General features: G+C 40.4%; 1 protein-coding gene across 3 annotated transcripts; it reads left to right on the top strand.

The window, feature by feature from the left end:
- The first annotated feature begins 2,045 nt into the window (after positions 1–2,045).
- LOC118386247 (cytochrome c oxidase copper chaperone-like) lies at positions 2,046–11,271 on the top strand. 3 transcript variants are annotated; one of them, XR_004826171.2, is made up of 5 exons: positions 2,599–2,789; positions 3,382–3,505; positions 5,045–5,154; positions 9,248–9,304; positions 11,073–11,271. XR_004826171.2 is itself a non-coding variant. In XM_035773832.2 (4 exons), exons 2-3 carry the CDS (start codon positions 3,390–3,392, stop codon positions 5,127–5,129), a joined length of 201 nt encoding a protein of 66 aa, XP_035629725.1. In that variant the 5' UTR covers positions 2,046–2,197; positions 3,382–3,389; the 3' UTR covers positions 5,130–5,154; positions 11,073–11,271. The 3 variants fall into 3 exon arrangements, 2 of the variants coding, with proteins under 2 accessions (XP_035629725.1, XP_035629724.1); XM_035773832.2 differs by lacking the exons at positions 2,599–2,789; positions 9,248–9,304 and adding an exon at positions 2,046–2,197; XM_035773831.2 differs by lacking the exon at positions 9,248–9,304 and having other exon boundaries at positions 2,602–2,789.
- Positions 11,272–12,185: the final 914 nt, after the last annotated feature.

Raw genomic sequence — 12,185 nt, 5'->3', positions numbered from 1 at the left:
TATTTAGCACTAACTGAAGTTTATTTCGTGCTTTATCCGGGTCGCCGGAAAGTAGAGCATTGCAGTAGTCTAACCTAGAAGTGACAAAAGCATGGATTAATTTTTCTGCATCATTTTTGGACAGAAAGTTTCTGATTTTTGCACTATTATGTAGATGGAAAAAAAGCTGTCCTCGAAATGGTCTTGATATGTTCTTCAGAAGAGAGATCAGGGTCCAGAGTAATGCCGAGGTCCTTCACAGTTTTATTTGAGACGACTGTACAACCATTAAGATTAATTGTCAGATTCAGCAGAAGATCTTTGTTTCTTGGGACCTAGAACAAGCATCTCTGTTTTGTCCGAGTTTAATAGTAGAAAGTTTGCAGCCATCCACTTCCTTATGTCTGAAACACATGCTTCTAGCGAGGGCAATTTTGGGGCTTCACCATGTTTCATTGAAATGTACAGCTGTGTGTCATCTGAGGGAAAAGCCTCTATCAACACTTAATACAATTTGTAAATTAACTTCAGAGATTTGTCAGATTGCTTTAAAATAGTTTCTTGCTTGTCCAGTGTTTGCTGCACAGAGGGAATAAAGTGTTGTCACAGACTGGTTGAGATCTGGAGACTGGCTAGGCCACTCCAGGACCTTGAAATGCTTCTTACGAAGCCACTCCTTCATTGCCCGGGCGGTGTGTTTGGGATCATTGTCATGCTGAAAGACCCAGCCACGTTTCATCTTCAATGCCCTTGCTGATGGAAGGAGATTTTCTCTCAAAATCTCACAATACATGGCCCCATTCATTCTTTCCTCAGTCGTCCTGGTCCCTTTGCAGAAAAACAGCCCCAAAGCATGATGTTTCCACCCCCATGCTTCACAGTAGGTATGGTGTTCTTTGGATGCAACTCAGCATTCTTTGTCCTCCAAACACAACGAGTTGAGTTTTTACCAAAAAGTTATATTTTGGTTTCATCTGACCATATGACATTCTCCCAATCTTCTTCTGGATCATCCAAATGCCCTCTAGCAAACTTCAGATGGGCCTGGACATGTACTGGCTTAAGCAGGGGGACACGTCTGGCACTGCAGGATTTGAGTCCCTGGCGGCGTAGTGTGTTACTGATGGTAGACTTTGTTACTTTGGTCCCAGCTCTCTGCAGGTCATTCACTAGGTCCCCCCCGTGTGGTTCTGGGATTTTTGCTCACCGTTCTTGTGATAATTTTTACCCCATGGGGTGAGATCTTGCATAGAGCCCCAGATCAAGGGAATTATCAGTGGCCTTGTATTTCTTCCATTTCTTAATAATTGCTCCCACAGTTGATTTCTTCAAACCAAGCTGCTTACCTATTGCAGATTCAGTCTTCCCAGCCTGGTGCAGGTCTACAATTTTGTTTCTGGTGTCCTTTGGTCTTGGCCATAGTGGAGTTTGGAGTGTGACTGTTTGAGGTTGTGGACAGGTGTCTTTTATACTGATAACAAGTTAAAACAGGTGCCATTAATACAGGTAACGAGGGGAGGACAGAGGAGCCTCTTAAAGAAGAAGTTACAGGTCTGTGAGAGCCAGAAATCTTGCTTGTTTGTAGGTGACCAAATACTTATTTTCCACCATAATTTGCAAATAAATTCAAAAAAAATCCTACAATGTGATTTTCTGGATTTTTTTTCTTCTCATTTTATCTGTCAAAGTTGAAGTGTACCTATGATGAAAATTACAGGCCTCTCTCATCTTTTTAAGTGGGAGAACTTGCACAATTGGTGGCTGACTAAATACTTTTTTGCCCCACTGTATGTAGACATGGAATAACGGGTCACTTTAATAATGGCTCACTAGTCACTTTAATAATGTTTACATACCGTACTGCTTTACTCATTTCATATGTATTGTAATGACCTGACTAGATCATAAAGGAAAAATTGTCCAGACAGAGGATTGAGTTTACTAATTGACGGTTTATTAACCCAACTTTACACAGGATACTGTTTGGCCGTAGCCCACACCAAATAAATGAAAGATAACACACAAGCCAACCCGTGACCTTCTCTTGTGAAGGGGAGACGTAAGAGAGAACAAAGGCTTAACCTGGTCTTAACTGCCAATGCTCCATCCCCCTGCCCAACCCCCCTCCACGCCACTCCGCCACCGCCAGGATGCCTGGCATCAGAACATTCCAGGCATTCCCGTGATTGGCAGATAGCAGGTTGAACTCTGGGTACTGGTAAGTACAACACAACCACCTACTAGCCTAACACATAACACACAGCTGTCTGTGCTGGTCGCTACAGTTTACTGTATTCTATTCTACTGTATTTTAGTCAATGCCACTCTGACATTGCTCTTCCTAATATTTATATATTTCCTAATTCCATTATTTTACTTTAGATGTGTGTGTATTGCTGTGAATTGTTAGATACTACTGCACTGTTGGAGCTAGGAACACAAGCATTTCGCTACACCCACAGTAGCATCTGCTAAATATGTGTATGTGACCAATAAAATTTGATGGTCCTGAAGCACACCGGTGCTGCGTTGTGTATCACAGTGCAATGATAAAACTGGGGGGACAAATATGCAATTTCAGAATGTGGGGGCATCATGCCCCCCCCCCGTGAAAGTTGCGCCCCTGGTAGAAGCAAAAATGAGTGGAATGACCTACACTTGTCAATTTGTTGCAGCTTGGAAATTAAAATTGAATGTCCCAGAAATCTTAGCGTAACCATCAAAAACATAACTGGCTACACCGTGTTGTATAAGGAAGGACACATAAATCGGCGTCCATGCGCATGAAGGCATAACAGCTAGCTAGCTAAGTATGTTACATAAGGATTATTTTTGCTAGTGTGTTGTTAAATATCTTCTCTACTGAATGTTTAATTGTGCACTGTTCTTAAATAATTCAGTACGAGTGATCTTGACATACAGTATTACAAGCTAATGTTTTTCTAAAATATAGCTTTGTATGTAAGCTAACGTTAGCTAGATAACTAGCCTAGACATATAGTTTTGGTTCTAGCAGATGGTGTGGTTTTGGTTTTGCAAATGGAATTTCTACGTGATATTAAGTTACCTATAATGTGACATCAGCTATAGGAAACTGTTTGTCTTTAGTTAAATAACTACCTACAATCAATCACAATGTTGCCATCAGTTTGGGAAGCTAGCAAATATATTGAGAACTGTCACTTTGTAACAGCAGAGTATCTTCTCGTGTAAAGTTGGCTCCATTTTCACTCTGCGTTCTATGATGGTCCGTTATATCCGGGATCCTAGGGACATCCATACCCAATTTTGAAGTTAGCGTTTAATATGGTTAAGGGTAGTGACGTTCCAAGGATATGAGATAACATTGACCGTTTTATGATGATGCCATGCAGCTAATCGCTTACACTGTTTATTTTACAGCCTGAAAAATGTCCTCCATGTCTGCTGCCAGCGTCGGGCCATTGAGGGCCATTGAGGGCACAGAGAAGAAACCACTGAAACCCTGTTGTGCGTGCCCTGAGACGAAGAAAGTCAGGGATGTTTGGTAGGCTTATATGTATTGGAACTTGAGTGGCATTATACTTGTAAAGTGAAAGTTTCTCGTGGACTGTCTTCTCTGTAGTATGCAGTTCAGTGACGGTCTGTGCCGTTTATGATGAGGGAGGACGATTTTGTTTTTACATGAGCATGGCCTTATTTCTATTACATCGTGTTGGATGACTGTCTTTCATATTCCATTCACCCAGTTCAATGTAACATGATACTCAAATGTTCCCTATATCCATTATGAGGTTGCTACAACCTGGCTTATTATGAAGGAAAGTTTACAACGTACACCACCGGTTGAGAGAGAAATTTGAGATGATAGTGACACTTGGACAGACAGTGACACATTAAATACCACCTTGCACACTCTTGCCTGCTTCTATATTATCTAGGGTGTAATCACTAGTCCAACAGTTGCAAACAAGAGTTTCTATTGGACCAATTAGTATTTTTTTATCCCTGTTTCGTTTTCTTCCGTTTAAGATTTTTTTCCCAAAAGAATCAGAGGAATGAATACACCCCTGATCACGCATAAACACAGTTCACTTTCATAGCAGCCACATTGTATTCATTCTTGCCTGTATATACTCTACTCCTCTCACCTTTTCCCTTCGTTTGTGAACTTCAATGAACAACACATCATCTGTATGTGACCAGGTGAAAAAACCTTTACAAGCCAAACCATTTCATAACCGCTACGCACAGCCTACATCGCTGTCCCCATTTTAGCTAAAGTAACGTCCTAGTCAACATAGCTAATAGACCTAATGCGTTACTAAATGCTCAACAATCATGCAGTAACGTTAGTGTATAGTCATTAAACAATTCGACTGGCGGGCCCCGGTGGCAATAAATAAAACCAAGAACAGCTCTACTTGGCATACTTCCAGTGTTGTTTTGGATAGTCATAGCCAGCTATCTAACATGGCATTTGCTAGTTAAGTAAGTGAAACTGAAAGTGATAAAAAAAAACTACATTTTTGAAGAAACACATTTGTTAACTCTTCAAAAATGTTATTTCTCTCTTTGAGTCAATTACTCACCACATTTTGTGCATTGCTGTGCTAGCTAGCTGTAGCTTATGCTTTCAGTACTAGATTTATTCTCTGATCCTTTGATTGGGTGGACAACATGTCAGTTCATGCTACAAGAGCTCTGATTGGTTGGAGGATGCCCTCTGGAAGTTGTCATAATTACTGTGTAAGTCTATGGAAGGGGGTAAGAACCAATAGCCTCCTAGGTTTTGTATTAAAGTCAATGTATCCAGAAGAGGACGGAAGCTAGCTGTCCTCCGGCTACACCATGGTGCTACCCTACAGAGTGCTGTTGAGGCTACTGTAGACCTTCATTGCAAAACAGTGTGTTTTAATCAATTATTTGGTAACGTTAATATATTTCGTATAGTTTTATCTAAAAAGGATATTTTTTTCAATGTTTTACCATTTTTATGAAATTCACTGAGGAGGATGGTCCTCCCCTTCCTTCTCTGAGGAGCTTCCACTGATGCAGTTGCTGATGACAATTTCCTCTGTTTCAGCATCATTGAGAAGGGTGAAGAAAGTTGCACAGATCTCATCGAGGCACATAAGGATTGTATGAGGGCGCTTGGATTCAAGATTTAATATAACTCCATATAATAAGTGGTCGGTGAGTCTCAAATATGTCTATTGATCTTGCATGTCATGACGCATAATTTAGCCTCACTTGTAGTGCCTATGTTGTGAAAATAACATTCTGCCCGAGATGTGTCCCGTATCCTCAATGGCTCAAATGTCCTAGAAATCCTGTTAAAGACAGTTTTCAGATAAGAAAAACTCTGTAGGTTTTAGGATGATGTTTTAGGATGATGTTAAGACACTGCTCAGACACAAACTGAGCCAGGAATAAATCAAAACTTTCTCAGCTGGTAATCACAACAGTTTGAGTAAGGTACAACAAAGGAAAGCTGGTGATGACGCTCATTGACCAAGTTGCAAATGATGGGGAATAACCAATGATGAACAGTGCCTTCGGAAAGTATATTCAGTCCCTTTGATTTTTTCCCACATTTTGTTACGTTACAGCCTTATTCTAAAATGGAATTTTAAAAAATCCTCAGCAATCTACACACACTAGTCCATAATGACAACGTGTAAACAGGTTTTTAGACATTTTTTCAAATGTGTATATATATATATTTTTAAAGATACCTTATTTACTCTTTGCTATGAGACTCGAAATTGAGCTCAGGTGCATCCTGTTTCCATTGATCATCCTTGATGTTTCTACAACTTGATTGCATTCCACCTGTGGTAAATTCAATTGATTGAATATGACATTTCTGCAGCATTGACGGTCCCCAAGCACAAAGTGGCCTCCATCATTCTTAAATGGAAGAAGTTTGGAACCACCAAGACTCTTCTTAGAGCTGGCCACCCGGCCAAACTGCAATTGGTGGAGGGTCTTGGTCATGGTCGCTCTGACAGAGCTCTCGTGTTCCTCTGTGGAGATGGGAGAACCTTCCAGAAGGACAACCTTCTCTGCAGCACTCCACCAATCAGGTCTTTATGGTTGAGTGGCCAGATGGAAGCCACTCCTCAGTAAAAGGCACATGACAGCCCACTTGGAGTTTGCCAAAAGGCACCTAAAGGACTCTGACCATGAGAAACAAGATTATTTGGTCTGATTAAACCAAGATGGAACACTTTGGCTGGAATGCCAAGCGTCACATCTTGAGGAAACCAGGCACCTTCCCTACGGTGAAGCATGGTGGTGGCAGCATCATGCTGTGGGGATGTTTTTCAGTGGCAGGAACTGGGAGACTAGTCAGGTCTGAGGCAAAGATGAACGGAATAAAGTACAGAGAGATCCTTGATTAAAAACCTGCTCCAGAGCGCTCAGGACCTCAGACTGGGGTGAAGGTTCACCTTCCAACAGGAAAATGACCATAAGCACACAGCCAAGACAACACAGGAGTGGCTTTGGGACAAATCTCAATGTTCTTAAGTGGCCTAGCCAGAGCCCGGACTTGAACCCGATCGAACATCTCTGAAGAGACCCTGAAAATAGCTGGGCAGCAATGCTCCTCATCCACCCTTCAGAGCTTGAGAGGATCTGCAAAGAAGAATGGGAGAAAATCCCCAAATACAGGTGTGCCAAGCTTGTAGCATCATACCCAAAAAGACTCAATGCTGTAATTGCTGCCAAAGGTGCTTCAACAAAGTACTGAGTAAAGGTTCTGAATACTTATGTAAGATTAATTTGAGTTTTTAATAAATTATCAAAACAACTTTTTTTGCTCTGTCATTATGGGCTATTGTGTGTAGATTGAGGGGGATAAAAAAAAGTTATACATTTTAGAATAAGTCTCCTTACATAATGCGGAAAAAGTCAAGGAGTCTGAACTTTCAGAAGGCACTGTATATAAACTCCGGATTGCTGATTCTACGTATTGGCCATTTAGAGGCTTTGAAGCCACTGGTAGGCCATATGACACTCCGCAGTGGGAGCATAGGAATTAATGGAATTCTACAGTATTTTAATTAATTATTACATGGACAAAGTTTTCATGTATTTTTGTTGTTGTAGTGGGGACAGTAGCATTAGTAGTCTCCAAGTTATACTAAAAGGAAGAAAAAAAATCTCACAATATCATTTAAAAGGACGCATTAAGCCTGTGTCTGTAATACAATTAATATTGCACAAACGAATGTAGACATTATTACATGCATTTATATAGCTCCCACATTTTTTTAAACAGCGGTGGGTGATTGCCAAGATGGAGACATGGTGGCATCAACACAGCAACCCCCCCATCAGTCAGTCTAGTTGGTATATACAGTGCATTCGGAAAGTATTCAGACCCCTTGATTTCTTCCACATTTTGTTACGTTATAGCCTTATTCTAAAATTGATTATTCTTTTTCCTTATCAATCTACACACAATACCCCATAATGACAAAGCAAAAACAGGTTTTTAGAAATTGTTGCTAATTTATTAGAAATAAAAAAAGTCAAATCACATTTACATACAGTACCAGTAAAACGTTTGGACACGTACTCATTTAAGGGGTTTTCCTATTTTCTACATTGTCGAATAATAGTGAAGACATCAAAACTATGAAATAACACATGGAATCATGTAGTAACCAAAAAAAGTGTTAAACAGATCAAAATATAGTTGAGATTCTTCAATGTAGCCACCCTTTGCCCTGATGACAGCTTTGTACACTCTTGGCATTCTCTCAACCAGTTTCACCTAGAATGCTTTTCCAACAGTCTTGAAGGAGTTCCCAAATATGCTGAGCACTTGTTGCCTGCTTTTCCTTCACTCTGTGGTCCAACTCATCCCAAACCATCTCAGTTCGGTTGAGGTCGGGTGATTGTGGCCAATTCATCTGATGCAGCACTCCATCACCCTCCTTCTTGGTCAAATAGCCCTTATACAGCCTGGAGGTGTGTTGGGTCATTGTCCTGTTGAAAAATTAATGATAGTCCCACCAAGCGCAAACCAGATGGGATGGCGTATCGCTGCAGAATGCTGTGGTAGCCATGCTGTATAAGTGTGCCTTGAATTCTAAATAAATCTCTGACAGTGTCACCAGCAAAACACCACCACCTCCATGCTTCATGGTGGGAACCACAAATGCGGATATCATCCGTTCACCTACTCTGCATCTCACAAAGACACGGCAGTTGGAACCAAAAATCATCAGACCAAAAGACAGATGTCCATTGCTCATGTTTCATAGCCCAAGCAAGTTTTCTTATTGGTGTCCTTTAGTAGTGGTTTCTTTGCTGAAATTCGACCATGAAGGCCTGATTTATGCAGTCTCCTCTGAACAGTTGGTGTTGAGATGTCTGTTACTCTGTGCCGCATTTATTTGGGCTGCAATTTCTGAGGATGGTAACTCTAATGAACTTATCCTCTGCAGCAGAGGTAACTCTGGGTCTTCCTTTCCTGTGGCAGTCCTCATGAGAGCCAGTTTCATAGTGACGTGATGGTTTTTGCAACTGCACTTGAAATGTTCCGTATTGACTGAACTTCATGTCTTAAAGTAATGATGGACTGTTGTTTCTCTTTGCTTTTTTGAGCTGTTCTTGCTATAATATGAACTTGTTCTTTTACCAAATAGGGCTATCTTCTGTATACCTTCTCACAACACAACTAATTGGCTCAAACGCATTAAGAAGTAAAGAAATGCATTCCAGGTGACTAGCTCATGAAGCTGGCTGAGAGAGTGCCAAGAGTGTGCAAAGCTGTCATCAGGGCAAAGGGTGGCTACTTTGAAGAATCTAAAATATTAAATATATTTTGATTTGTTTAACACTTTTTTTGTTTTGTTTACTACATGATTCCATATGTGTTATTTCATAGTTTTGATGTCTTTACTATTATTCTTCAATGTAAAAATAAAGAACCCCTGAATGAGTAGGTGTGTCCAAACTTTTGACTGGTACTGTATATGCAACTGCTCGACTAAAAATGCACAGGCCACGACCAACAGCATATCGATCAAACAATTGACCAGTCTACTAATTGGGGTCAGCCCTCCTTCGCATAGTTGATCAGGCAGTTGATTGTGGCCTGTGGATTTTTTTCGGACTCCTCTTCAATGGCTGTGCGAAGTTGCTAGATATTGTTGGGAACTGGAACACGCTTTCTTACACGTCGATCCAGAGCATCTCAAACATGCTCAATGGGTCAATTGTCTGGTGAGTATGCAGGCCATGTAATAACTGGGACATTTTCTGCTTCCAGGAATTGTGTACAGATCCTTGCGAAATGAGGGCGTGCATTATCATGCTGAAACATGAGGTGAATGCGGCGGTTGAATGGCATGACAATGGGCCTCAGGATTTGGTCATGCTATCTCTGTTCATTCCAATTGCCATTGATAAAATAAAATTGTGTTTGTTGTCTGTAGCTTATGCCTACCTGCCAATACCATAACCTCACTGCCGCCATACGGCACTCTGTTCGCAACGTTGACATCAGCAAACCGCTTGCCCACACAACACCATACACATGGTCTGTGAGGCCGGTTAGACGTACTGCCAAATTTTCTAAAAAGATGTTGGAGGCTACTTATGGTAGAGCAATTAACATTAAATTATCTGGTAACAGCTCTGGTGGACATTCCTGCAGTCAGCATGCCCAATTGCATACTCCCTCAACTTGAGACATCTGTGGCATGACAGAACTGCACATTTGAGTGGCCTTAAATTGTCCCCAGCACAAGGTGCACCTGTGTAATGATGATGCTGTTTAATTTTTACTGCTCCTCTTTAATTACTTACTACTTTAATCTCTTATCTGTATTTTTTTAAACTGCACTGTCGGTTAGGGTCTTGTAAGTGTTTCTCTGTAAGGTCTACCTGTTGTATTCGGCGCATGTGACTAATAAAATTAGATTTGATTTGCCAGAGCAGTCCAGGCTCAGGTTTGGAATATCCATTGCAGTGTGTAGTACAGACTAGTTTTATTTACACCATCCAAGCAGCTACCTTAGAAATATAACTTTGCTCGGTGCTTCTCCGCACATGCACTTCGTAGCCTGTAGGCTATTTATCATTTGATGTAGACCACACTAAATAGCCTGTAGGCTCACTTGATATTGCGTGCCCGGTGGAGAATCAGAGATGAGGGGCGGCATTGAGCACACATCGATAAATAGTACATCTGTCTATCTATCTCATCTTCTAATAAGCAATACATTCTAAAGCACTGAGAAATATATATTTAATCAATTACGAATTACATGACCCTCCCCTGGACTAGATTTAAAAAAAATACTAAACCCTCCAGTTGACTGAAATTTAATGACCATTCCACATTTTCCTCCAGGTACCAATTCTGTGAATTTCGATCCAACCCTAATCAGTAGTAAACACTACTCGGTCATTTTTATCTACATTAAAATAAAGTTAAAGGTACAATATTCCGAAATCCATCTGCCATTTCCTGTTTGCCTAATTTCACTTTGACAAAACAAGCATAGGTAGTCATTGAACCATTTAAACTGTCTAAACTGCTGTGAAATATATTTTCAATAACCACAAATATAGTATTTTCAGCTGTTTTTGAAGCTGGTGTACAAAAGTAAAAGATGCAAAAACAAAACTTAAGGGAAGTATAGAAATAGCGCTCATGGAACAGATCTACCGCTTTTTAGACCCGTAACACATTTTCTACTCTGAGATGCTTTGTGGATAAGGCCCCTAACTTTTGCATGTTTTGCAGTGTCCCCTGTAAGTTTCTGCCTTTTTTCTGCTGAAGTTGATCAAGCTGCTGATGTCAACAGCTGTAGTGTTTGTTTATGGATGAGAGAAAATAACCTTTGGTGGTGCAGGGATTTTTTTTCTCTTGGATTGACTTAAAGGAGATCAATTGGATTAAATGTGATTTATTAAATGATGCTCACAAGCAGTGATGGGGACAAACTTGTATTTTGGTAGTGTTTTTATTTTGATCAGAGTATTCATAACCTTGTCACATTGGATTTACAACATTTCATATGGTCTGACTGCTATATGAAATGGTTTATATGTGCTGAAGTTGACACTCCTCTGTTCTCCTTTTGCAGTGTGCTGTTGGTGGCCAGCTGTCCGGAATGAGACCAGGAATATTTCTTGTTTGTATTTATACTGCAACCTGAATGGAAGATGTGATCTCTGCAAGGATGGTATTCCACTGAGTGAAATGTGTTGGCTTAATGCTCAGATTTTCTGAATGATGTGAATCTTGTTCTGCTGATTAGAATTAAATATATGTCCTATGCAAAATGACTTTGTTTTTATATGGCAGGATGAACCACAATTAAATTAATTGTATAGGTAGTGTTAAAGGGTCAATCTGAAGTGGTTACATCCATTTTTATACTTATAAACAAATCATATGTACCCATTGATTCATGAAGAATAAACAGTTGAAGTCAGAACTTTACATACACCTTAGCCAAGTACATTTAAACTAAATTTTTCACAATTCCTGACATTGAATCCTAGTAAAAATGCCCTGTCTTAGGTCAGTTAGGATCACCACTTTATTTTGAGAATGTGAAATGTCGAAATAATAGATTTATTTCAGATTTTATTTATTTCATCACATTCCCAATGGGTCAGAAGTTTACATACACTCAATTAGTATTTGGTAGCATTGCCTTAAACAATTTAAACTTGGGTTAAATGTTTCGGGTAGCCTTCCACAAGCTTCCCACAATAAGTTGAGTGAATTTTGGCCCATTCCTCCTGACAGAGCTGGTGTAACTGAGTCAGGTTTGTAGGCCTCTTTGCTTGCACACACTTTTTCAGTTCTGCCCACAACTGTTCTATAGGATTGAGGTCAGGGCTTTGTGATGGCCACTCCAATACCTTGACTTTGTTGTCCTTAAGACATTTTGCCACAACTTTGAAAGTATGCTTGGGGTCATTGTCCTTTTGGTAGACCCATTTGTGACCAAGCTTTAACTTCCTGACTGATGTCTTGAGATGTTGCTTCAATATAGCCACATCATTTTCCTACCTCATGATACTATTTTGTGAAGTGCACCGGTCCCTCCTACAGCAAAGCACCCCCACAATATGATGCTGCCACCCCCGTGCTTCACGGTTGGGATGAATTGCACTTTTCGCAACAAAGTGTGTTCATCTCTAGGAGACAGAACACGTCTTCTTCCTGAGCGGTATGATGGCTGCGT

The sequence above is a fragment of the Oncorhynchus keta genome, chromosome 7, assembly GCF_023373465.1.
Source record: "Oncorhynchus keta strain PuntledgeMale-10-30-2019 chromosome 7, Oket_V2, whole genome shotgun sequence".
NCBI lineage: Eukaryota > Metazoa > Chordata > Actinopteri > Salmoniformes > Salmonidae > Oncorhynchus > Oncorhynchus keta.
This window is presented reverse-complemented; position numbering and strand designations above follow the sequence as displayed.